Here is a 27,160-nt window from a genome sequence, read left to right as displayed (position 1 = left end):
AAAATTTGAAATGGATTGTTTTCATTTTTCAATATAATTTATATTAAAAGAATATAAAATATCATAATAAATCAAATAATATGAATGGAGAAAATAGTTTGAATTTGGTTCGACACTTTTTATTTCTTGGGGGGCAAGGGTACAAGAAGAAGAGAGAATTCAAATCCTGAATATTTAACCTAAAACCAAAGAATTGAAGCATCATCACCACACAGATTCAAATTGAACTGTGTCTAACAGAGTTTGTCAAGAAAAACAAACTCCAAAAAATTTCCATAACGTTAGAGGCCTAAACTTGATGACAGATTCCCCAGTTGCACCAGAGGTTGAGGTGCAGCAGCAATGGCTGAGAAGAACACAGGCTTTACAATTCACTGTGTCCATTCATTTGAGTTTGGATTAGTAAAAGAAGGGAAGGAGGGTATCGACTGCAGTATCAGTTTCCGACTGATTCGAGTCGATGGCAGTGGCCTGAAATCCCCCTGTGGTGGACGTAGACCAACCCTCTTACTGTTGGGAGAAACATTCTTAACACCACCTGTGCTAGAAGGGGATTCATTAGAAACAGTTTCTGGCATCACATCCTCACAGGGGGTGGTGGTTTTCTCAAACTTGGGCAGCGCCTCTGTTTGAATGATGCCTTGCTCGTCGAGTTTGAATCGAACGCTCAATCTAGAGGAGGATTCGTCGTCGAGGTAAGATGATGGAAGTCTCCTCTTCAAATGGAATGGAAGTGAAATCAATGACCTGAAAGGAGTTACATTTTTATTCATGTTTGTTGTGAATCTCTTACTAACTTAAATAGATTGATTGCTTACCTGCGTGGTCCTAGTTGAGTTGAGGGAGCAGCGTTGATTGAGTTCTGCTGACCTTCATCACTCTGTACTTCTGCATTTTTTTGGCAATGTTCTCTTCCTTCTTCCTCTTGTTGAGTTTCAGTTCCTATTAGAGCTGATTCTGCAATCCAAAGAGAAAGTATTGACTGCTGAGTAGCCTACCAGTGAAAGCAGTTTAAAGTGCTTTTCTTATAAACAAAGCCCTGTAATGTGCTCTCAATTTTTTCCAAATGCATTTTATGTTACTACCATGTCTTATGAATTTGATTGGTATCATCGTCCGCCTTATGGTTTTAAAATGTGTTTACTAGGGAGAGGTTTCCACACCCTTATAAAAAAATGTTTCGTTCCCCTCACCAATCGATGTAGGATCTCATAATTCACCCCCTTTGGGGGCCAGTGTCCACACTGGCACACCGCTCGGTGTGTAGCTCTGATACCATTTGTAACAGCCCAAGTCCACCGCTAGCAAATATTGTCCACTTTGGCCCGTTGCGTATCGCCGTCGGCCTCACGATTTTAAAACGTGTTTTGCTAAGGAGAGGCTTCCACACCCTTGTAAGGAATGTTTCGTTCTCCTCTCCAACCGATGTGGGATACAATCCACCTCCTTGGAGGTCCAACATCCTCGTTGGCACACCGCCTAGTTCTGGTACCATTTGTAACAGCCCAAACCCACTACTAGTAGATATTGTCCTCTTTGAGCTTTCCCTTCTAAGCTTCCCTTCAAGGTTTTAAAACATGTATGCTAGGGAGAGGTTTTCCACCGCCGTTATAAGGAATGCTTTGTTTCCCTCTCCAACCGAGGTGGGATCTCAGAAACCATTCCAAAAACTAGCTCAAGTTTTGAAGGAAAGGATAATATACTCATCCTGCTGAATCAGGCGAGCCTAGTATATCCCATGAGAGAATGTTGAAATAGATGCAGCAAGCAGAATTAGATGATAGATGGGCGTTAAGAGCAGCAAGGTATAATCAAACTCACCATCTTTCCTCCCAAATCCGTTTTTACAGCCTTCACATCTGCAGTTGATGGAGCATCCAACGCCGCCCTTGTTTTAAGAAGAAAAGCACCAAGATCAGTTCAGATATGATGAACAAACAACACACCAGAGAAGAACAAGACGAAAGGAAGTAATCAAATCAAATCACCTGATAGCATTCGCAGTATTTCTTCAAGCAATTTGATTTCTTACAGTTGCATCCTCGTTTATGTCGAGCCGAAGCTGGCGTCTTGTTCGAATCCTCCTGCAACACAACTTATCAAGATCAAACTGCAAGACACACCAGTGGCAAACATTCAAGGCATACAATCTCACCCCAAGTTCAGAAACAGAATCAGAGTTCAAGATCACTTTAGGAGCAAACGCAAGTGGATTGCGAGATTCAATCTGTCTGCGAGTCTCAAGAACCACAGATTCATGTATCGGTTTGTTGAAGCAATCTAGACATGAACACGCCTCAATGCAGTACACACCAGCAGCAAAACATTCACAATATCTGAACGAAATACAGGTTTTGATTGAAATTTTAATGTTATCAGTACTACTTTAAGAGCATAAACTGTTGCAGTGTTGCAGCAATGATAAGAAATTGTCACTTACAGCTTCAGGCATCTAGATTTTTTGCAGTTACAACGTTTACACGACCCATTTCCAGTAACTTCCATCGATTTTCTACAAATCCATTCACAAATCATTAGCTACACGCGACTAATCAGAATCCAGAGAATACATAAACAAATTCAACTTCGACGTACCCATTCTTTATAGGGTTGATTTGATTGAAATCTTCTCCGATCAGACTCGCTGGTTCTTGAGGGTTTTCACTTTCAGGAGTGGATGAAGCGAATAGGAATTGATCTTGAATGGAATTTGATGTAAAAATGGCGGCGGAGGAGCTGGAAAAACCCGGCCTCCTTTCGGAGAACAGATTCTCTGAATCGGAGTGCTTCAAAGACGATGCAAGAGCATTCAAGTGCAAACCAATACGAGGCAGAGTGCATCGAAATGAAGAAGAAGAACAAGAACCGCGGATTGAACCATCGCCGGGCGCCGCCGCCGCCGCCGCCGGGAGGAGCATTCCCGCCATTTCGAAATCTAGACATCGTCTCGGCATGTTCCCGCTCTGTAGACTAGAGAGAGGCTGCACACAATCACAAGTTCATAAACACAATTCCGATCAGCCATTTTCCTTTTTTTTTTTTTAAGAAAAAATCTCAAAATTATAGATTTATTAAATAAAAATTTGAAAAAAAAATCATTTTAAAATGCAAAATTAAAATTTTAAGCATATATTAGACTACCACAAAATTTGTAATTTAATCATTAAAAAATACTTTAATTTAATTTTTATTTTATTTTGATCCTAAATTAAAAAAAAAAATCATTATTTTTAAAAATTGTGATTTTTTTTTTCTCTTTTCTTTAAAGAAAGATTTAAATTCATTGTCAAATTACAAAACACAAAAATTAATTCTTTAATTTTTTATATTTATTTTTTAAAACTTGTTTTTAATTTTGAGAACATTCTTATATATAAAAAAAAAAAGTAAATAATTAAAAAAACAAAAATCATAAGTTGAAAAAAATGAATTACTTTATTTCTTTTTGACCACCGTCAATTAATATCTCAATGAATTTCTTCTTCAATATTCTTTTAGGCTTTTAAATAATACTTTTCTTGCTTTATTAGCCATTTTTTGAAAATATTAAAAAAATTATAAAAAAAAGTACTATTTTTCAAATTGAAAATACCATAGACTTGGTTTTTTTTTAAAATTTAAAATTTAAATATTAGTGAAAAATAAAGAAAAAAGCAAAAATTATGTTTGAATTGAACCAAAAACATTGTCAAACATTGTCAAAAGACCAAATTTTTTTACCTTGTTCTCTGTTCTGTTCAAAACGTCGCCGTTTATAACTCCATGAGCCTCGCCAGCGCCGGAATTGACCATTTCCGGCGGCTGAACTCTCGGAGTTAAGTCGTCGCCGGGAGGAATTCCCGGCACGAAAATCTCAAGTAACTGATCCATCAATATAACCGCTCCTTTATTTTTGGAAACTGCAGACGGGGATCTCGATGCATTCGAAAAATTCGGCCTGTAAAAATTAATTATCGATTAAAAAAAAAACAAAAAAACGAAGCAAATCGAATTGAATGCAAGTGTGTTTGTTTCTCCTGTTACCGTTTTGGGGACTTGAGAGGACTGAACTGCGGCAGCGAACTGAAAACTGGAAGGGAAGGGAAAGAAATGGAGTTGAATGTTTGAACCGTATGAACAGATTTAACAGGCTTTATGGGTGATAGGCTGTTGATGAAGTTGAAAACTGGTGAATCCTGCATTATAATCAAACAATTTCGTTAAATTTAACAACTTTTAAACCAGGAAGAACATGGAGTTCTAAAAACAGAGTATACCCATATCTTTAAATTACACGAGACCCAGAAAAAGAAAAGGAATCCCAATTGAGAAACTTAAACGAGGATGAAATGGAGTGTAATAACAGAGAATACCCATATCTTAAACTACACAAATTACCCAGAAAAAGCACCAAATTGAGAAACTGAAAACAGAGCAAAAATGGAGGTGTAATTACAGAGGAAGAAACAGAGAAACCCATGTTTCAGAAACTCAAAAGAGGGCGAAAATGGTGTTTCTATAATGAAAAAGAGAATACCCACGTTTCAAATTACGCAAAAGAACATGAAAAAAGAACCCAATTGAGAAACGGAAAAGAGAACAAAAATGGAGATCAATGAAGAACAGTCCTGTAAATGGTGAAATATGAGAAAACCCAGATGGGGAAAGAGTTCATAGAAGAAGAGTGGCTGAGAAATAGACCTCGAATTTGGAGAGGGGAGGAGGCGGCGGCGGAGGCTTGGTGGGTTTGGTCTCCGGCGTGGAATCCATTGTTGAGTGAACTCAGAGAGTGGAGATGAAGAAAAGCAGAGGGTTCGCCATTTGAGGAGTAGAAGAAGAAGAAGAAGATTGAAAAGAAGCGGGAAAGTGAGAGGCAAATTGCAAAGGGTGGGCTGTAAGCAAAGCCCAAAGCCACTCGCTGCAACCCAAATGGCAGGGTTCAATGTTGGCGCTCTGTAACTGCAAATTCTCTCACTTTTCATAAAGTAACGCTTCCTCCATTCTCTTTTTAACTCTCTCCTCTCCTATTTTCCGCACCAACCCTTTTTCTTTTTTCTTTTTCTTTTATTATAAATCGCCCGACCCCGTAGTAAGCTTGTTCGGTCACACATCACCGTGCATGCATGCACGATCTCTCATTTCAGCTCTTACCCACTTACCTCTATTCTATGTAAAGTCATTTGGTTCGATCTTGTTTTTATACCCCAAGGTCCTCTAAATACACTGTTGCATCTCATTTCGTTATCGTGATTTCTATCGTTACAGGCCACACTTCATGATGTCGTCTAAAACCCTGAAACATTGTCAGACTTTTGTTGCTCGCTCGTACCCACTTGTTGAGAATCAACCCATGAGTCGACAGTTACACTTCCGTTTCACATTTAGCTCTATACTATTTGTAATAGTCCAATCCCACCACTATCCGCTCTGATTACGTATAAAAACCAAGTTGACCAAGTCCTAAAAGTAAAACCTCCCCCTTTGGAAAATAAAAAAGGAAAATCTCTGACATGGAGAATGAGTTTGGAGGATAATATCGTAATTTGGCATGTTTTGGGGCTTTAAATTGTCAGTTATGATCCTTGTCAGCATCCACGTCAAACTTGCACTTGAAACCGAAAATTTAATTGCGTGTAATTTATGGGATATTGTTTTTAAATGATTGGATGTAATGAGTGGTCACTACTAACTAGGAGAGATTGATGATTATTTACAACTAATTCATGCCCTACGTTATAATATATCATCACATTCCATGCATATTTACGATCAAATTCGATCACACCTATGATTTTAAAAATCTAATGACACGATCATAACTATGTTTTCGTGTCAATAAGATCAATAGAAAAAAGGGTCACGAACGATAGGTCCCGATATCTAGCCGAATTGCATGTGATTGCATTTTCTGACGTTAACAGTTAAGTCACTCAACTGGGTATTCATAAAGTGTAACAGCCCAAGAAGTCGTTCTTTTCTCCGATCGATGTGAGATTTCACAATTCACCATTTTGGGGCCCAATATCCTCGCTGGTACACCGTTGGGTTTCGTTCAAGATTTTAAAACGTGTCTACTAGTGAGAGGTTTTTCAGACTCTTATAAGGAATGATGTATTCTCCTCTACAATTGACGTGAGATTTCAGATAAAGATTCGATATTTTTTTAAAAAATGTTTTGTTTTCATACATTTTTTTTTTTTGCAAGGACATGTCTCGTTTTTCTAGACACACGTATACATACAGATTTTAAATAAAAATTTAAATGATTCATAATTTAATTATTAAGAAACGTTACTATGTAATAACAACTCAGACATTAATTGGAAAGTGTAACAAAAAGATTGTTCTAGAAAATTGCAAAATCAGATTCGTAAATTAATATTAAAGCAACCAAAAAAATAAATAAATAAAAATAAAAATAAAAAGGTTTTGGCGGGCAGGAGATTTGAAAGGCGGCACGTGTGGGCGTGTGAAGGGTATGTATCCTATTAACTAAGGGCAGGCATCACGTGACCCACCACATTTATTTTATTTCTTTTAATTTTTTATGTTTTTTAAACACTAACTCCCACATTCCACTCCATGCGTATTTACTCCCTCACGTGCTTTTTGTTACCCCATTTGCTAACTGACCTGTTAATAAATAATAATAATAATAAAGGAATGGATTTTTTTATTTATTATTTAAAGTTGGGTGAAAATCAATTAAAATTATAAATTTTAATAAATAAATCAATTTAAATGATCAGTAATACTATAGAAGCTATATTTTTATTAATATGAAATAATTTATTAGATTTTTTTTTTAATTATAAATAAAATCAGGTTAAAAATAAAAGTTTAAATAGATATATTCAATCAATCTGGGAGTTACCCATTGGGCCTTGACTTACTAAGATTAAAGCCCAACCCAGAATTTCATGGCCCACTTTAGCTCCTAACTTATAAATTCGGCCCATTTCAAATAATTTTTAATTATATAATTTCTATTAAAAATGTATAAACATCTTAATAAATCTAATAATATTTTTTAAATAAAAAATAAACCATAAAAGTGGGACTAGAGATAGATTTCGTTTGTTAAAAGTATTATAAAAAAAAAAAAAAAAAATTAAATTAAATTTTAAGTTTTTTTTTTTTTTTTTTTATATAAATATAATATCATGATGATTTGAATTATACTCAAATTATTAAATTTTAAATCTTTAAAATGACAAAATTATAAAATATAGTGGTTTTTTGTGTGTCATTTTCTTGGCCTTATATATATATATATATATATTGAGAGATATTTGTTTAAAGATAATTAAAATAAAATTTATGAGAATGAAAAATAATAATATATAATTATGATAATTAAAAAGTTTGATGATGTAATAATTGGTGTCTTCCACTTATGCTAAACAAAGCTATGTCGATTTCCATTTTTGTTTTGTTTTTCATGCAAATCCGACATATCTTAGCCATCCACGTCATCCAACCCAATCCCAATAATTGAGAGATGAATAAGACCTAAAGTTTGTTCTATTCATTTTTTTTTTTTTTGCTCGATATTACTTCTCGATATTAAGGGTATACACGAGTTGATTTGATGACATTTTTTAGACTAATCTAAAATTTTGAGTTAAGTTGTATTGAATTGAGTTGTCATATTATTCAACGGATAATAATTCAATACAAGCTTTAAAAAAATTAAGAACTTACAGTTTCATCGACTCATAGTCAAACCCACGTCAATATAATCGCACTTGCTATTTTGTGTGACATGGTGCGATGCGGAGTGGGAGACGGAATAGTGTGCATTAGTGAGCTATAAGCGACATGGGCAAGCGGTGAGTAACATGTGGCGTGGGCAAATATTGTTGTGAACTAAGAGACATCAATCATACAATATGGTTCAATGAAGATGGGAAGAAAATATTGTTGAAATTATCAAAAGATATTTTAATTCATGCCACAAGAATGAAGTTTCATCTCATAATTTTTGGGTGGATTACAATTTAGAGTTGTTGTATTTCATTAATGTATTTTAAGACTTTTAATTTACTTTAGGTTACAATTACGTAATGGTTAATTATGGCCATTAAGTATGAATGTTACTGCTCTTGTCCTGCCTTTAATAGTTTCATTTTTTAGGCTATATAAAACCATGTATCTTGGATTTATAGGTAGACAAATGAGCATTTGTGCTTTCTTTAGCCAACGGATAAGTTTTTTTGCAATTCTATGTAGTTTAAGTTGCATGTAGAATCATTCAAGCTCGACATGATCAATCTTGCTTGTGAAGTGATTTGAATCTCAAACAAGTGTTCTTGCGTTGAGATATTTGATCAACAAGAATCATTCAAGCTAGACATGATCGATCTTACTTGTGGAGTGATTCGAATCTCAAACAAGTGTTCTTGCCTTGAGATATTCGATCAACAAGATAATCCGAATCTTACTCCCCTTGTAGTGATTCCTTACCTTATCAGCAACGGTTGGCAGCAAGGATGAGGGAGACGTGCAATGGTTTTGGTTGCATATGTGAAACAAAGCCCTAGAAGTAAATATGCTTAGTCAGTACTAGTTCAGTACGGGTTTACTTGAATCTTTGTCCAGTTAACTCTAAACTCAAACCCAACCGATTCAATTCTAAAAAATAACCAAACTCAGTCTACTAAATATAACCGTTTTTAAAATTTCAAAATTTTATTATAATAGAATAAAAATAAATAATGTCAATTTATTTAATGTACCGTGGACGCTTACACGACCTGGTACATTCTCTTCTGCTGTCTATTTCTTTGTGCTATTATTTATTTATTTATTAAATATATATTTCTCAAATTTTCATTAGAATATTTATTATTTTTTTACAAAGTGACAATATTACTCAAATTTTTATAAATATTTTAAAATTGTTTTAAAAATAAAAACACGTGAAAATAATCAACAAAAATTTGAAATTATATTTCAATGAAAAAAAAAAAAAAAGCTTAGACACGTGTCATGTCCACGTAATTAAACAGTACACGTGTCCATGTATTTACAGAAGAGAAATTTGGTTGGATCCTACGTAAACCCACTTCTATTCTGTCCTCATCCACTTTACTTAATTTTCTTTTTGTTGTCTAAAGGTGCCACGTCATATTTATTTTTTAGCTATTTTTTTTAATGATAGGATAATTTTGAGGATTTTTGTTTTACTAAAAGAATCAGGATAATATAAAAAAATAAAAAAATAAAAAAGTCACATAACTTCATTTTGAAGCTTTGTTATTTGTTTTAGTCACGGCATTTCTTACCCTAAAATAAATTAAAAACCTCTGAAATTCCTATAAAAAAATATTATATTTTATTATTATTATTATCTAAATTATCCTCTCCTCATTAATTTAAATATTTAAATATGTTATGTAAAAAAATTAATTAAATAATGAAAAGTAAGAGAATAAATTGATGCAAACATAAATTATAATTAGTATTATTTAATATAATTAAACCATTTAACTTAATATTAAGTCAAAATAATATAATGATATTTAATTACTTAAATAAGAAAGTTTCCCATATAATAATATTTTTAAAATTTAGGTAATTATTGAACGGGGTTAGGGGTGTTTTAGTAATTCCGCTCTGCAATCCTTGTATAAAAGGGTTCGAGAAACCGGTGGCGTCTGTGCGTATTCTCGCTCGTCTTTCGCTAACAGTCGGAGCAATGAACGAGGCACGTGTTCCGGCGGAAACCACCACCTTCATGACTGATTTTCTGAGACAGTGCGGCGGCTACGGCGTTATAGACGGCGGCTTGGCCACTGAACTGGAACGGCATGGCGCCGATCTTAACGATCCTCTCTGGAGCGCTAAATGCCTCGTCAGTTCCCCTCACATCGTCCGACGGGTACTTTCTTTTATAAATTATGGGCATAATAAAATTTTAAATTTATTCTTTTTTTATTTATTATAAAAAGGCAGGAATTTATGTGATGTAAAATAAAAAAAAATTAAATATATGTATTAGATATAAATTAAAAAATTTAGGATTATCTAAAATTTAATAAACGGATAATTGATAGATCGTTGAATTTAAATTAAGTTATATATTAGACTATTAAAATGAGAATAACTTAATTTTATTTATTTATTCTTTGGAATCTTATTTTATTTTATTTTTTCTACTAAAGTTCTCATAATTATAAAAAGTTGCTGTAAATCACTAAATGTTTTTTTTTTCTTTTTTTGAAAAATAGAGAATAAAAACAGAATAATTATCGCATTGAGCTGTATTTTTTTTTTTTAAATCACGATTTGCAGATTTAAATAAATTATAATTTAATTTGTCGGTTGTACATCGTTCTGGGCCGGAGAATGAATGGGCCGTCGTAGGCCCAATATGAAAATAGGGCTCATTTAACCAACAGGTCTCTTGTTCGAACCGTCTCCGCGCCACCTTTTGAAATTAATTAAATTTGTGGTTGACTTTTTAAAATATTTAATGGACATTTAATTTTTTTTTATTTTAAGGTTTTATGTTTAGTTTTTTAAGGTTATCCATTAATTAAATTATGGAACGTGGGACTCCCTCCTAACGATCAACGATGAGGAAGTAAGCTAATCTGCTTAATATATGACAGGTGCATTTAGACTACCTTGATGCTGGTGCCAATATCATTACCACAGCATCTTATCAGGTTCTTTTCTTCACCCATTTCATTGTTCTAACACTGTTTTACAGCTTCTTATTGTTTAAATTGTTGCTACAATTGTTCTTGAGTACTTGTTTGGTTATTACTCTAGATTCAAAATGTTAAGAAACCCATGATTTCATTGTGTTTGCAGGCAACAATCCAGGGTTTTGAAGCTAAAGGATTTTCTAGAGATGAAAGTGAAGAATTGCTAAGAAAAAGTGTTGAAATTGCACTTGAAGCTCGTGAGATCTATCTCGAACGATGTACAAAGGATTCTTGGGATTGGACTGCAACTGAAAGGGGCTCGACGAGGCCGATTCTTGTAGCTGCCTCGGTCGGCAGCTACGGAGCTTATTTGGCTGATGGGTCTGAATACAGGTGAGCAAAATCTCAGCATAGTCTTAGAGCATAGTCTTAGAATGGACTTCAATGGTTGCAAATTTGAGCTGTGGTTGTACCTTTTTACAGTGGGAAGTATGGTGATTCAGTTAGTTTAGAAACACTGAAAGATTTTCATAGGAGAAGGGTGCAGATTTTGGCCAATGCTGGTGCTGATTTAATCGCGTTCGAGACGATTCCGAACAAGTTGGAAGCTCAAGTATGAAAATGGTGTTGGCAGGGTTCCTCCTTGTTTAAGTTCTTTATGGTGTTTATGTGGAATTTGCAGGCATATGCTGAGCTTCTTGATGAAGAGGGCATTGAAATTCCTGCTTGGTTTTCTTTCAACTCCAAGGATGGTATCAATGTGGTGAGTGGGGATTCTATTACTGATTGTGCCTCCATTGCAGATGCTTCGAAGCGAGTTGTTGCTGTGGGAATCAACTGTACTCCTCCCAGATATATTCATGGACTAATCTCGTCGATTCGAGAGGTAAATTCCGCGCATACCCTTTTATGATTTCGGAGTTTGCAAGAGTTGTTCTACGTTCAAGTTGGCATAAGTTTAATGTAAATTTGAGGATTTGGGAATTAGTGTCTGCACAAATGAAGTCATTTCTATCTCTTAGTAACAACATTTATCAACCAAGTTTTCCTTCTGGACTTTCCCTCAAGGTTTTAAAACGCGTCTACTAGGAGAGAGGTTTCCACATCCTTATAAGGAATGCTTCATTCTCCGAGATCTCACAATCCACCCCCTTGGAGGACCCAACGTCCTCGCTGGCACACCGCTCGGTGTTTAGCTCTGATACCAGTTGTAACAGCCCACTGCTAGTAGATATTGTCCTCTTTGAGCTTTCCCTTTTGAACTTCTCCTCAAGGTTTTAAAACGTGGCTACTTGGGAAAAGTTTCCACACCATTATAAGGAATGTTTCTTTCCCCTCTCCAAACGATGTGGGATCTCACAATCCACCCCCTTGGGGGTGCCAGCGTCCCGCTGGCACACCACCCAGTGTCTAGCTCTAAAACCATTTGTAACAGCCCACCGCTATTAGATATTATCCTCTTTGAGTTTTCCCTTCTAAACTTCCTTTCAAGGTTTTAAAACACGTCTACTAGGGAAAAGTTTCCACGCCCATATAAGGAATGCTTTATTCCCTTCTCTAACCGATGTGGGATCTCACAATCCACTCCCTTGGCGGACCCAACGTCCTCGCTAGCGCATCGCCCGGTGTCTAACTCTGATACCATTTGTAACAGTCCACCGCTAGCATATATTGTCTTTCTTGGGCTTCCCCTTCTAAACTTCCCCTCAAGGTTTTAAAACGCGTCTACTAGGGAGAGGTTTCCACACCCTTATAAAGAATACTTCGTTCCCCTCTCCAACCGACGTAGGATCTCACTCTCACAATTCATGTTCCTTGAAAAGAGGAAAATACTAAGCCATAGCCACCTTTCTTCACTACCAAACGCTTGTTCTAAGCCCCAGTCATAATAATGGACACAAGAGCAGCAGGAACAACATGGAAAGCAGTCTAATAATGGAAAAAGAACACTGAAAGCAGCCTTCAAATATGTTCATATTCTAAGTAAATCTTGTTCTCTAATTGGCAGGTCACTAACAAACCCATTGTGATTTATCCAAACAGCGGGGAGACATATGATGGTGAAACCAAACAGTGGTTGGTGAGTGTCCTACTACTTTTCCTGTGTGTGTTCTTCGAACTTCACGGTTTCGTTCCTTCGTATGCCACGACGGTCGGGTTCCCCCATCCTCAATCACTTCTTTTATCTTTGCAGAAATCGGATGGAATGACAGGGGAAGACTTCGTATCATATGTAAGTAAGTGGAAGGAAGCAGGAGCCTCTCTGTTTGGCGGATGCTGCCGCACCACTCCAAACACAATCCAAGGCATAGCAAAAGCGCTTTCTTCTAAAGCCTTTTGAGCTGTTTCCCCTTATTAACAAGCTTGGTATGAACTATATCCAATATATCAGCTCTGTTTTAGATTATGGGATGAACATAAATTTTTGTAAATATTAAGGAAAAGAGAGCTGTTCAAGGAATAAGTTGTTCATGTTCAAAGAATACTTGATTTGACTTTGGATGATAAATGATGAAGTTCCCACAAGCGTTTTCATGATGCAATAATTTGAAATTGATAGTGATTGATGGTTTCATTGCTAGCCACCAATTGCAAGTCCTAAGCCCAGAAAGGAAAATGAGTAGCCCATATGCTTGAAGACAATAGCAACCAGTACAAGTGTTAAGTCTTTGAGTGGGTATTAAGATATACCAATCTTGTGCTGTTCCCTCTTTTGACTGCCTGATTAAATCCTTAGGATTTGGCTTTAGATTCTCTGGGAGGGAAATAGGAGCTTTATGTTGTTGGGTTCTGTAACAAATATCATTGATGGCCAAGTCTGGTTGTCTTATTGGGCAGAGCCATGAGGCTTCCATCTATGTTTGAATCTTCTCTTTTTCCATGTAATGTATCGAATAAGTAACAAAGAACTAATTTCTATTGCATGAAGTTGTAACGGCCTAAGCCTACTGCTAGTAGATATTGTCTTCTTTGGGCTTTCCCTTTCGTGCTTCTCCTCAAAGTTTTTGAAACGTTTGTAACAGCCCAAGCACACCGCTAGCCGATATTGTTCTCTCTGGGCTTTCCCTTTCATGCTTCCCCTCACGGTTTTTAAAATGTGTCTACTAGGGAGAGGTTTCCACACCCTCATAAAGGGTGTTTTATTTTCCTCTCCAACCGATGTGGGATCTCACAATCCACCCCCTTTTAGGGTCCAGCGTCCTCGCTGGCACTCGTTTCTTTCTCCAATCGATGTGGGACCCCCACCAAAACCACACCCCATCAGGGTTCTGCGTCCTCACGGGTCCTCGTTTCTTTCTCCAATTGATGTGGGACCCCCACCAAATCCACACCCCTTCAGGGTCCAGCGTCCTCGCTGACACTCGTTCCTTTCTTCAATCGATGTGGGACCCCCACCAAATCCACACCCCTTCAGGGTCCAATGTCCTCGCTAGCACTCGTTCCTTTCTCCAATCGTGTGGGACCCCCACCAAATCCACACTCCTTCAGGATCGAGCGTCCTCGCTCGCACTCGTTCCTTTCTCTAATCGATGTGGGACTCTACCAAATCCACCCCCCTTCAGGGGCCAGCGTCCTTACTGGCACACCGCCTCGTGTCTACCCTCCTTCGGGGAACAGCCTCCTCGCTGGCACATCGCCCGGATATCATTTGTAACGACTTAAGCCCACCGCTAGTAGATATTCTCCTCTTTAGGCTTTTCTTTTCATGTTTTCCCTCAAGGTTTTTAAAACGCATCTATTAAGAAAAAGTTTCGACACCCTTATAAAAAATACTTCATTCTCCTCTCCAACCGACGTAGGATCTCACATATGATAAACGTAAGGATTCCTTAGACATTCCCTATGAACAAAATTTAATTTTGAAATTAAAAAAGAAAAGGAAGAACAGTGAGGAGTATTCTTCTTTAGTTCTCCAAACATGGCCCAATTTTCCTCTTTACTTGATGTGATTATTCACATAAACACCGTCCTTTAAAGTGCTGTTCATCCCACACTTTTCTTTTCTCTTTCTTCTAAATTCAAATAACTCTCCCAACACCCAAACAAGTTATGAACCAAAATCAATCATTTTAGATTGATTAGACAGCCACCCTTGATATGAAAACCATTACACAATCAAAAATGTTCGAACCATTTCACAGAATTTTGTATTCATTTCTTGATTGATCTGCAATAGCTGAAATAAATGCATGAAGAAAGGATATCCATATGAATATTGGTTGCTGAGTTGATGAGTATAAATTTAATATGGTGTCCCAGCATTGGAATGTTCCACCATCAGCTCACTAAATTTTGTCGTCAGATTTTCAAGTTTTCTCTAACTGAATTGACCACTGATAAGGCTCAATAATTATGAGCTTTAGGAATAAACCCACAACGAAAGGGACACCCTCTTTTGATGAATGATATGCATACCAGCAACAGTTAATCATAAAAAATCAAACTTTTTTCACACCCATTTGTTCTTTTTTTTACTTTGAAGCATGAACAGATCATATTAATTACAGAAAGAAGTAAAATCTGAGAGACCCATTTGGGGAAGGTAAAAAAGGAATGGAATGGTTAAGTGGGTACCCCATATTCAAGCCAAAGCTTGGGGTTTGTGGCTTTTGCAACTGGTTTTGGTGGACCATAATGGGAAGAAGAAGGAGATTGAGATAGATGCAAACTCGCCTTCACTTCACTGGACCACTGATGTTGAAATTTTTCTTAAATTTCTAAGACTTAGCCATTTTCTCCAAGTTTGTATGCTCTTTCTGTTCTTCTTTTGGTTTGTTCCGCTAATTTGAGGGACAAATGAGTAGAAAACAGGGGAAATTGATTGGATTTCATGTCATTATATTGAACTTTCTGCCATTTGGGGAAGGAAAATCCCACCTGGGGCTCTCTTTTTCTCTTGTTTCTGACCATAATTCATTAAATTAGAGAAAGAAAACAGAGGAGGAGGCAATGAGGGATGAGAATTCAAAGAAAAGCAAGGTGTTTCATCACTTTCTTTTACTTCAACAAGTCTTTTCCTTAATGGGTATTCATTTTTGTTTCTTTCAAACTGTTTGATGCAGCTCTCATGGTCCAAGAAAATGGTGACAAAATGGTTTAATACCAAAACTAGAACTGGAAGGGAGGATTATCTGGAAGATCATGGTGTTCATGAAGGTAAATGTCGAACGCTAGATTCGTTTTGTTCTAATCGATATGGGATCTCACAATCCTTGTCCATCTATCTCTACAGAGAAATCTAGTGAGAGAATAGAGTGTAGCCAGCATGAACGTATGAATATCGACGATCCTCGTATCGTAGACGTACAGAACTATAGGTGTATATGATTCTTTCCTTTTAAACTACAAGTTTCTTCTTGTTTGTTGATCTGAAATTTAATTTAACAACCAGAAGTTTTATGTTTGGTTTGGGGGCAGCATTTTTGTAGCTACATGGAATGTTGGTGGCAGATCCCCTCCTAGTAATCTAAGTTTGGAAGACTGGCTTCATACTTCAGCTCCTGCAGACATTTATGTACTTGGGTATGAGTAGATTTGATGCATTTAAGGTTGTCAAAAGAACTGAAACATAAAAATTTTATCTACTTTTACAATGTTTCAGATTTCAAGAGATAGTACCATTGAATGCTGGTAACGTGTTGGGCGGGGAGGACAGCGGTCCGGCCAGAAAATGGCTAACGCTCATTCAGAAAACGCTAAACGATCTTCCCGGAACAGGAGATGAAGGGTGTTCCTACATGCCATCTCCCATCCCTGAGCCAGTCATAGAAGTTAATGATGATTTTGACGAATCATTGAGGCTGAAGAACTCGTCTTACTTTCTTCGTCGATCGTTTCATACAACTAATAGTGGTGGATCATCGAACCAACTTGATAGAAGATTTAGCATCTCGAATCATGTGATCTTCGACCACCGGTCTAGTGACTACGAGTCGAGTTTCAGATGGGGACACAGGCTAAGTAACTATACTAGGAAAAGTGATTATTGTAGGCAAAGCAATGAGTCAAGGCCAAGTGATTACTCGAAATGGGGGTCGTCCGAAGATGATGGATGCCATGGGGATTTGACTAGTGAAACGTTATATTCACCACCGTTATATAATGGATCCACATCCAAGGAAGACGAACACGGGACGTCGAGACGTTCACGGTATTGCTTGGTTGCTAATAAACAAATGGTTGGCGTTTTTCTCACGATATGGATCAGGAGCGAGTTGAAGGATAGCATACGGAACACGAAAGTATCCTGTGTTGGTAGAGGATTGATGGGTTACCTAGGAAATAAGGGATCAATTTCAGTCAGTTTGTCTTTGCATCAAACAAGCTTTTGCTTCATCTGTAGTCACTTAACCTCAGGACAGAAACAGGGCGATGAGTTAAGAAGGAATTCTGATGTGATCGAGATACTAAAGAAGACCCGGTTTCGGTCTGATCGAGCCTTTCCTCATCAGAAATCACCCCAAACGATCCTCGAGCATGAGTGAGTTTCTTCTCTCCAGTGTTCATTTGATCTATTCATGTTTTAGTATCGTTTGTAGTAAGTTATGTGGAGAAAGTACACGTAAAAGTAACGAACCATGCACGCCTATGTTCGACGTTTAAGTATTTTTTAACTATGAGTTAATCTTCCAGTCGAGTTATCTGGTTTGGGGATTTGAATTACCGAATCGCTCTCTCTCACCGCTCGGCCAAGGCGCTTGTTGAGATGCAAAATTGGAGAGTATTGCTTGAGAATGATCAGGCATGTTTGTGTTCTTCCTGTGACATGTGGTTTTGTGTTCTAAATGCTTTGTTATTTAAATTGTTCCGTCCATTGCAGTTACGTAACGAGCAGATTTACGGTCGAGTCTTCGTTGGATGGAACGAAGGCAATATATATTTTCCACCAACTTACAAATACTCGAATAATTCAGACCAGTACTCCGGGGACGGTATGTACTGGAAGGAGAAACGTAGGACTCCTGCTTGGTAAGGATGCAACTTTAGTGCACCAAGAACAACTCCTCCTTGAGTTCTTATATCTGTCTGTTAATTTTGTGAAGGTGTGATCGGATTTTGTGGTATGGGGAAGGTCTCCATCAGTTGTCGTATGTTCGAGGTGAGTCCCAGTTTTTGGATCATAGACCTGTTTATGGCTTGTTTTGTGCTGAGGTAGAGTCAAACCGTGGCGAATCAAAGAAAAACATGGGTGGTACTTCTAAGGTTGATGTGGAGGAGCTCCTACCATACTCTCATGGATATACTGAGCTGAACTTCTACTGAAAGAGTGTCATGAAACAGTAATGCACTGCAGCCACGATGCTCTTCGAACGGTTCTCAGAAAGCTTTCATGTCCAGAAAGCGGGACGGTCGGTATGTTCCTCTGAATGCTGGTTTTCATTTGGCCGACTTCTCTTCCTTACGTATCCTTGCTCCTTCCAACAGATCATGACCTCAAATTATCAAAACTCCATGAGTTCCAAGTCTTTTGCAGGTATGGTATGGTTTGTACCATCGTTTTTCTTAATATGAGTCGATAGATTGTCAGAATGCAGCTATAATGGTGGGATTATGTACATTGGTAGATTATGATGATCATGGTTTCATTTTGGACTTAAACTCCAGCCGGAGATAGGTCAGGCATTCTGAAACATATGGAACAACAAGTTTTGATGAGTTTTTCTGATAGAACAAGGAACAAGGCTTGAAGAATGATCTTGAAATTTTGGAATCTATGGTACAGAAGAAACCGAGCCCGAGCATAAACATATCTCAGTGATAATGATTAGCTAAGTTAGAAATGTATCGAGTTCGTGACATTTAACTATATGAATTTTGTAGACATGGATTCAACTAGTAAATAGAATTACACAATCTACAGACTAAGATGAAGGTTTACATCTGTCCTTCGAGAAAGTTACAAGTTTCTTTGCATTGAAGGGTCTATCTATAGAACTCGCTGTGGTCGGGAAGGGTCATAACTCATTCTACAATGAAAGGAATATGCAGAATAGAAAACATAGAAAATAAGACTTAAAAATTCTCTTAAAAATGGGTTCACTGAGATAGTCATCATCCCTCTGACCAGATAAGATAAACAAGGGCAAAAGATTTTGAAACTTGCTATACTGGCATTCATCAAGTTCAAAATCACTCCAATGACACATGCAATGACACTGGACTGTCAAAATAATGCAAGTTCATACAGCATGAGAATGCTTCACAAGCGTATTAGAATGTTTGCAAGGAATAATGCTTAATTTAAAAGCAGCAAGTACTTTTCATAGTCAAAATCGATGATTATCTCTGATTTCTCAACTTGGCGGAAACATGACACGACTATAATAACTAGAAAGAAAAGGGAAAGGAAAAAAAATTAAAATCCACAGTTCAGTCGTAAATATAAGATAAATTCAAGAATCCATTTTCAAGCACCGACGACTTCGGTAGCACCCTCGACAACTTCTTCTGCAGGCCTATCTACCTTCACGCCAACATCTTCAGAATAGTCCCCATGAACCTATATAGTCGAGAAAAAGGTTGGTTGCTCATAATGAAAGAGTTTTTGCAGCAAAATTATTTTGAACAGGCAAAAGGTTGAAGAGCAGATTTAATAATTAATCTATGAATTAAGGAGCTAAAATGGAAGGTAGAATGATAAGTAGGCAGATTGTATACCTCCATCAACTTTCCAAGATCAAACTTGGGAGCTTTCAAGATCTTGACCTTCCGAATGAAAACATTCTGTAGAGGGTATATGCTAGATGTTGCCTTCTCGATTTCCTTTCCAATTGATTCAGGAATAAACTTACGGACCAACTCTTTGAGATCACATGATGTTGCCTGGTTGACCATGATTTCCCTCATCTTTCGACGAATCTGTAATAAAAAAAAAAAAGAAAATTGAAGTTAACAAATAGTAACAATACTGGAAGGTTGATACAAAACTAAAATCAGACTCGACACATATAAACATATTTTTCGCGAGACAATAACACAAGAACACAGATAAAGGTGCACAGCAATACAAGATAGTAGCATAAAATAACATTCAGAAAATGAAGTACTTGACGTTCTTTTCGGCATGCACTACTGAGTTATAAAAGAAAGTAGACTTCGAATCTGGAATCTCTATTTTTTAATCAAAAAGCCACAACGGAGTAAAATAGTACAAGGATAAAATTAGCATTAAGAAGTTTACAACCCTGCTGAACCAAAATTAAAGTAACATCAAGAATGTAATGGCATGCTAAAAGAAAGGTTCTAAAAAAGTTGCCCAACTAAAAGCGACCTGCATTAGACGGCAACTTCCAGATGGCACCACACTCCAATGCGTAGTGCCTATAGTCCGTGCACTAACTAAAGCATTGCCAGTTCGTTCATAACAATATAAGAAATGACCCCATACATGCCATTGTTTAAGTTAAATAGTTAGCCAGAAGGCTTTAATTTTATCCATAACTATTAAATTCAATAAGATCCTTCACAGTAAACTCAACGTAGAAATTTAGATCAGTAAAAACTTTTATTTGGGAGGAAAAAACATGCAGTCACCTGTCTAATCTGACTGGATTGCGCATAACAGGTCCTTTTGACCTGGTTTGGGCGTCTCTTCGTGAACCCAATGCAGAACATTCTCAGAGTGTAACTATCAGTGGTCTTAACATCCACATGAGCTTCAATCAACGTATGCCACTTCCGTACCAATGATCTCAATTTGTCAGTAGTGAAATTCATTCCCTGTAAAACAAAGGAAGCTTATGAGCATTCTTCAACTCAATAAACTTTAATATTTATATCATTTGATATTCATTTCCAAACATGAAAGAACCCACTCATACCCAGAAATTAGTCAGAACATTTCTTCCTTGAACATCTTCAGCTCTCAATCTAATCTTTCTGTAGGCATGCTCCTCATCGTCCTGGAGGTCAGCCAGTGATACCTCAAACACTCTATGTTTAAGCCCCTCAGAAGCAATCTGTTGAAATAAACATTATTATTAATATCATTAGAATTTTGAAAAACACAAACATGAAGTAACAGTATCAACCCATGAAGACAAATAATTGCCATAACAATCTACAAGTATAATCATACAGTCCAGAATCTAACATCAAAGCAGTCGATCCAGAACATCCTGAGTGGTGAGAATACTAGGCAAACACCCCATCTAATGCTAATTAATGGTTTCGTCAGTACATTCTACGTTACTGGACCTACACACTTCTTTCCTGTGCTTATACAAAGTGTCAAGCTCTTGAACACGAAATAACATCCAGACGCCTTCTTAAAACAAGAGTCTTCCACACGAAGATTGCAAACGAAGGCCATTACATAGTAAAATTTACCTTGGTACCCTGCGTGCGAGTAACGAGAGTCTTCCCGACGTTCTTGACATTGAAGACAGAGGGTGCCTTGATATCATACCAATCCTTCTTTGCAAACGGATCAACACTAAAGAATCCACACAGAAACGAAACCAAATAAGTTAATCTCCATAGATTGAGTATCATTAACTATAAGAGAATAATTGAATTAAACTATAACACGATATTAGATACCCAGATCTGTTCTTATATGTTGGAGAAGAAAATACTTACGTCTTCTTCTTGCCTCCCTTCTTTCCCTTCGAAATCCTCTTGTTCTTACTGCAAGTAGAAGAAAAACAATGGCATCAGTGAAGAGTCTAAAGGGGAAGTAGGCGACAGAAGAACCAGAGACGAACGGTACCCGACAGCCATGGTTAGAGTAGTTGAGAAGCTTGGAGCAACTCCAGAGGAAAAATAAAAACCAGCGAGAGAGAAACGGCCGTCCCCAAAAACCCTAATAAGGTCTCTTTAAANTTTTTTTTTTTTTTTTTTTTTTTTTTTTTAACAAAATTAATTGCTTATCCAAATTCATATTTGTTAATTGCTTGCATAAATAATAATAATAATAAATTAATAAAAATATTAACTTTTCAAAAGGTCTAAAAATAATAATTTTAAATCTTTAAAACTTTCAATAATATCTTATTTACCAAATTATAATTATTAATACTTTATTTTAAAAATATTCTTTTTAACTTTCAGAATAATTAAAAAAAATACTTTTCTAATTTTAAAAAATATTTCACAAATATCATTCTTTTTTTTTTTTTAATTTCATTAACCTCCTAAAATATTTTTAAAAAAATAAAAAATGTTTCTAATCTTTTTTAAAACATTTAATAATTTAAAATTATTATTTGAAATTTTTTAAAATGAGATGATATTTTTTAATTATAAACTCATTATCATTTCCTAAATTAGCAGACGTGAGACTTTCATCATCCAATAAAGTATGTCTCCTCGAGGCTCGACTCCTTTTCTTTTGGAATCCTTTGTTCGACATTTGAGGATTTACCCATCTTTAAGGCGACTCTCTACAATGATATGATATTGTCCACTTTGAGCATAAACTCTGGTGGCTTTGCTTTCGACTCCAAAACGCCTCCACTTCATCATGCAGCAGATTCTATCCAATTTTTTTTAGATTTTTTAGATTTTTTTTATTATTATTTTTGTAAAAAATTTAAAAAATATTATTAAAACTTTTAAAATTTACCTCCATTTTTATTAATTTAGCTTAAAAAAATGAAGACAATTAAATAAACAAAAACAAACTTGAAATCTCGAATTTGGAAGGAAGAAGACGACGCCCCAAGGATTCTGCTCTTTCTATTTGTGTATTTTTGTTGGCGCCATCAATTTTCAGTGCACGTAACTTGAATAGAGAACAACAATGGCGGAAGCAGCTACAGGTAACAGTGGGAGAGGGGCGGAGCCGTCGCTGAAAGACAAGGGCAATGAGTTTTTTAAAGCAGGGAACTATCTCAAAGCTGCTGCACTTTACACACAAGCTATCAAACTAGACCCTTCGAATCATGCTCTTTATAGGTATATTACCCTCTCACTCTCTCTTGCTTGATACAGTNTTTTTTTTTTTTTTTTTTTTTTTTTTTTTTTTTTTTTTTTTTTTTTTTTAATTTAGACAATTGGGATTGGATGTGCATACGATGTTTCTTCCGATCTAAGGATGTTATCTTAGTGAAGAACTCAAACTTTGATCTCCCAGTAGCTTATCGACAAGATGAGGTTATAAAATACTTCTGTGGGTTGCTCTCTGTTCAGAATTGTTGGGAGAGGACTCCCAACATCGACTAATTAAGAGGTTGATCATGGGTTTATAAGTAAAGAATATATCTCCATTGGTATAAGGCATTTTAGGAAAATCAAAAGCAAAACCATGAAAGTTTATGTTCAAAGTGGACAATATCATACCATTGTGGAGGTCCGTGATTCTTAGCATGGTATCAGAGTCATACCCTTAACTTAGCCATGTCAATAGAAAGTTGTGAGCTTCGAAGGTGTAGTCAAAAGTGACTTAGGCATCGAACAAAGTACATTGGCTCTAGAGAAGGAGTCGAGTCTTGATTAAGGGGAGGCTGTTTGAGAGCTCCATAGGCCTCAGGAGAAGCTCTATGGTGTACTTTATTCGAGGGAGGATTGTTGGGAGAGGAGTCCCACATCGGCTTATTAAGGAGTTGATCATGATTTTATAAATAAGAAATATATATCCATTGATATGAAACTGGTTTATAAGTAAGGAATATATCTCCATGAGTAAGCTTTCGTCCTCAAATACCTTGCCACTAGGGTTTTGGAACTGGTTAGGAATGCAACACATGACAACAAGAAAAATAGGATAAATCCTAAGCATGTTCTTTTAGCAGTGAGCAACGTTGAGGAGCTTGAAAAATTGCTTCAAAGGGTCACCGTTGCAAATGATGCAAGCATAGTGAGCACGAGATAAGCAAGCAACGCACATGGAAGTGCTCAAAGAGGAGTGAGCCCAAGAGAGGCAAGTAACAACCATATAGGTGCTCTAAGGAGATAGTATGAATGAGTTATGTGCTCTCACGGCTTTTATTGACAGATGTGCTAACGAAATGATTTTTTAACTTACTACTTTATGAGTTAGTAACCAAGCTAAGAGTGAATAATATCTAACTCAGTTTATGGGGAGTGTCGAAGGAATATCCTTTAGTTAAGGAATATTAGTGTAATCTCATTTAATAAGTGAATCAGCCTATTTTTTTTGTTGTTGTCTGCATTGTTTCCTGTTCCTAAGAGGAGAGTAACACAAATTACTTTGGCAACAAGTAATACAAATTACTGCAACAAAGATAATAAATAGTTTCGAAACCGCAGTTCTTCTACACCAAATGTTCGTAAGAAGCGTAATTGTGCTGATGTATTTTTGGTTTTCCAGCAACCGTGCTGCTGCATTTCTGCATCTAGTTAAGCTTAACAAAGCACTTGCGGATGCTGAGATGACGATTACATTGAGCCCACAGTGGGAAAAGGTAACAAATTCCATTCCCTGTATTGTTTGAGCTAGATCCTTTTCAGTTCCTTTCATTTAACTCTGCCATATTGATGTGCCACAGGGATATTTCAGAAAGGGATGCGTATTGGAAGCAATGGAAAAATATGATGATGTATGTCGATTTCTTCCTTCCTGCTTCTTCCTTAGCAACGGATATATGAATTCTTCTGATAGTTAAAATTTTCTTATTGTAGGCCTTGTCTGCATTTCAAGTGGCCTTGCAATACAATCCACAAAGTGCAGAAGTCTCAAGAAAGATTAAAAGGATTTCACAATTAGTGAAAGATAAAAAGAGGGCTCAAGAAGTGGAGAAAAAGAGATCAAATATAGATATGACAAAGCACTTGGATAAACTGAAATCTGAACTGGTGAGCTGCATTCGTTCAACTGATGCTCATTTTCACATGTACTGTAAATATGTAACGGTCCAGGCCCACCGCTAGCAGATATTGTCCTCTTTGGGCTTTCCCTTAGGAGCTTCCCTTCAAGGCTTTAAAACGCGTCTGCTAGAAAGAGGTTTCTACACCCTTATAAAGGGTGTTTCGTTCTCCTCCCCAACCGATATGGAATCTCACAAAATAACGAAAGAGGTTTCTATACCCTTATAAGGGGTGAATTTGCTCACGAATTAGTGATTTTCCTTTTCTTTCAAGGTTGCTCACTGGCCGCTGAAACTAGTTTTTTGTTTTTTTTTTCCCATCCTGAAGTGTTCATTAGAATTGCCGTTTCTTTCTCTTTGCAGTCTGAAAAATATGGCTCTGAAGAATGCTGGAAAGACATATTTTCTTTTCTTGTTGAGACTATGGAGGCTGCAGTGAGATCATGGCATGAAACTTCTAATGTGGATGCTAAAGTGTTCTATCTACTTGATAAGGAAAAGACAGATACTGAAAAATATGCTCCGATCGTAAACATTGATAAGGTGTTAGACGTCTACTGTATGCTTCTTCATTCCATATATAGTCACATGTATTGCTTTTTGTTCCGTTTCTTACTTCGATTAGATTAAGTTAATGAAAGGGCTTCTCTTATCGATCCTATTATTCTCGAAACTCTAATATTGAGTCTAAATTATATATTTGGTTGCTAGAAGAAACACTTTAACCATTCTATACCAACTACCCCCAAGCCCACCGCTAGCAGATATTGTACTCTTTGGACTTTCCCTCAAGATTTTTAAAACGCGTCTGCTAGGGAGAGGTTTTCACACCCTTATAAAGAATGTTTCATTCTCCTCCCCAACCGATGTGGGATTTCACAACTTCCGTCTTTTGTGCTATGCAGGCATTTGAATCACCCCACACGCATACTAATTGCTTTCAATTTTTAAGGAAATATGCCGAGGATTCAGTCTCTCGAGCAGCATGCTTAGTAACTCCTAAAAGCTTGATATCTTACCCACAGGTGATGTTGAATGTCTTTGTTTCTATATTGCTATGATATGGTATATCCATAAAACTCTATTTTTACATTTTGATGATAAAGTATATTATGAAAGATCACTTAGTTTACTAGGTTAGACCACATAATGAGCAATTTAACAAATAACAATTCTACCATTTATTTTGTCTGAGATTACTTGAACAAGTAGACTTTCGATGAATTCTTTTATGTCTTTTCCTTTTCTTGTCATGATGGTTCATTGATGATCTATCAGTTTCCTATGCTATCAATACATATCTTGTATGTGGACTTACACATCAGGCTTGTGACAGCCCAAGCCCACCGCTAACAGATATTGTCCGCTTTGGTCCGTTACGTATCGCCGTAGTCTCATGATTTTAAAACGTGTTTGCTAGGTAGAGGTTTCTACACCCTTATAAGGAATGCTTCGTTCCCCTCTCCAATTGATGTGGGATCTCACACGTCTTTTTTCCCTCCTTGGTAGAGGCTATATTTCTTGTTCGAATCAAAAGACTCCCAAGTAACAGCATTTAGTGATAGAAGCCGAAGTACTGAAATGATATTGAAAGATAAAAAGATAAAGAACTCAATAGTTCCAACTCTCTCAAGTCCAAACGCACTAAACTCTTGACAAACTCTCTCAATGATAAATATTGTTTGCAGGTCTGGAAAGGACAAGGTTCAAGAAAATGGAAGCATGGACAACACGATGGTTTCTTCGTTCAACTTGAAACCCCTTCTTTAAGAAAGCTATGGTTTGTTCCTAGTTCCAATGAACTGGGACGACCAGTGTGCCGGTCTCTTTCTTTCTCTTTCTTTCTGTCTATGTTTCGTCAACCTCAGTTCTGCCTTTCTGGGTTGCATAACCTTGTTTAACATGGACGTTTTCCCTCGTTTTCATGTGTTTTGACTTTTGTGGTTGTCGTCTGTCGCTTTTTGTTAATTCTTGAGGTTTTGTTACTCATGTTTACAGCTGTGAAATTCATTTTCAGGGATCCTGAGGTTCTGGATATCGGTGCACACGAGTTACTGCCACGCATATTTATAGAAAAGCTGCCTAGCACTTAGATCCATTACAGCCAGAATTAGGTTCGAACTTTTCGTGATTACCAACAAAGCTTCTTACATCTTCCTTCACTCTGAGTTTAGAAGGCTCTTTCCAAAATGTTTGCAAGTGTTTCACATTCATACCTTGCCTAGACAGAAATGAACTTTGGAAAGTTTGAAAACTGGGACCTGCTTTGTTTTTTCAGACCATGGGGATTCTTTGTTGTATGACTGCTTTCTTGTTATGTATTGTTGCTGAGTGTTTTAGTCCCTTAAGCTATCTTGATTCCATCAGGTTCTACGACAGTTCTTTTCGTCTTGTAGTTTGTAAAATCGAAAGGATCGCCGTTTTCTGGTTGCTAAAGATGGATCATCCTTCCCCATAACATGGTATGTTCTTGTTTTTCAGAACATATTTGCAGTTTGTCATTGTCAATGGCTGTTCTCTTATTGATTAGCAAAAGAATGAAGATGAATCCCTTTCTTTGGTGACGATAAGACTAGATTAACATTGAAGAAATGCTATTAGGTTTCGTTCATCGATGGAAAACTCTCGGTATGCTTCGACGAAACAAGAATAACATAAACATGATTGCTGTTGTTTACTATAAGTATTAAGAACTGTTATCAACGACGAATTTATTTATTTTGACCTTGTTTAACTTTTCGTAAGCATTAAAAATTT

The 27,160-nt window shown here is 36.7% G+C and overlaps 4 protein-coding genes and 1 pseudogene across 6 annotated transcripts; 3 read left to right on the top strand and 2 right to left on the bottom strand.

Moving 5' to 3' along the window:
- Positions 1-94: 94 nt before the first annotated feature.
- LOC111807363 (CRC domain-containing protein TSO1-like) lies at positions 95-4,916 on the bottom strand. Its single transcript, XM_023693060.1, has 10 exons — positions 4,681-4,916; positions 4,024-4,175; positions 3,721-3,937; positions 2,596-2,981; positions 2,441-2,512; positions 2,156-2,336; positions 1,989-2,084; positions 1,822-1,888; positions 819-957; positions 95-747 (listed from the first exon to the last, which is right to left on the bottom strand). Exons 1-10 carry the CDS (start codon positions 4,747-4,749, stop codon positions 372-374), a joined length of 1,755 nt encoding a protein of 584 aa, XP_023548828.1. The 5' UTR covers positions 4,750-4,916; the 3' UTR covers positions 95-371.
- Positions 4,917-9,634: 4,718 nt separating this feature from the next.
- Positions 9,635-13,177, top strand: LOC111807663 (homocysteine S-methyltransferase 3-like). The gene is made up of 7 exons (XM_023693480.1): positions 9,635-9,862; positions 10,596-10,652; positions 10,801-11,027; positions 11,118-11,247; positions 11,317-11,520; positions 12,643-12,714; positions 12,829-13,177. The coding sequence occupies exons 1-7, from the start codon at positions 9,680-9,682 to the stop codon at positions 12,973-12,975; spliced, it is 1,020 nt and encodes a 339-aa protein (XP_023549248.1). The 5' UTR covers positions 9,635-9,679; the 3' UTR covers positions 12,976-13,177.
- Positions 13,178-15,245: 2,068 nt separating this feature from the next.
- On the top strand, positions 15,246-18,512 carry LOC111807305 (annotated as a pseudogene).
- Positions 18,513-18,843: 331 nt separating this feature from the next.
- Positions 18,844-21,428, bottom strand: LOC111807306 (40S ribosomal protein S3a-like). The gene is made up of 7 exons (XM_023692972.1): positions 21,346-21,428; positions 21,216-21,263; positions 20,964-21,069; positions 20,456-20,593; positions 20,169-20,354; positions 19,293-19,493; positions 18,844-19,134 (listed from the first exon to the last, which is right to left on the bottom strand). Exons 1-7 carry the CDS (start codon positions 21,354-21,356, stop codon positions 19,042-19,044), a joined length of 783 nt encoding a protein of 260 aa, XP_023548740.1. The 5' UTR covers positions 21,357-21,428; the 3' UTR covers positions 18,844-19,041.
- An 838-nt stretch (positions 21,429-22,266) lies between these two features.
- On the top strand, positions 22,267-26,962 carry LOC111806444 (RNA polymerase II-associated protein 3-like). Of its 3 annotated transcripts, XM_023691760.1 has the most exons (9): positions 22,267-22,532; positions 23,908-24,001; positions 24,086-24,136; positions 24,219-24,392; positions 24,767-24,946; positions 25,309-25,428; positions 26,092-26,225; positions 26,421-26,517; positions 26,800-26,962. In XM_023691760.1, the coding sequence occupies exons 1-8, from the start codon at positions 22,378-22,380 to the stop codon at positions 26,494-26,496; spliced, it is 984 nt and encodes a 327-aa protein (XP_023547528.1). In that variant the 5' UTR covers positions 22,267-22,377; the 3' UTR covers positions 26,497-26,517; positions 26,800-26,962. The 3 variants fall into 3 exon arrangements, with proteins under 3 accessions (XP_023547528.1, XP_023547527.1, XP_023547526.1); XM_023691759.1 differs by lacking the exon at positions 26,800-26,962 and having other exon boundaries at positions 26,421-26,680; XM_023691758.1 differs by lacking the exons at positions 26,421-26,517; positions 26,800-26,962 and having other exon boundaries at positions 26,092-26,392.
- The last annotated feature ends 198 nt before the right edge of the window (positions 26,963-27,160 follow it).

This window comes from Cucurbita pepo, chromosome LG12 (assembly GCF_002806865.2).
Source record: "Cucurbita pepo subsp. pepo cultivar mu-cu-16 chromosome LG12, ASM280686v2, whole genome shotgun sequence".
NCBI classification, from domain to species: Eukaryota; Viridiplantae; Streptophyta; class Magnoliopsida; order Cucurbitales; family Cucurbitaceae; genus Cucurbita; species Cucurbita pepo.
The sequence above is the reverse complement of the archived record's forward strand: the minus strand, read 5'-3'. Positions and strand labels throughout refer to the sequence as shown.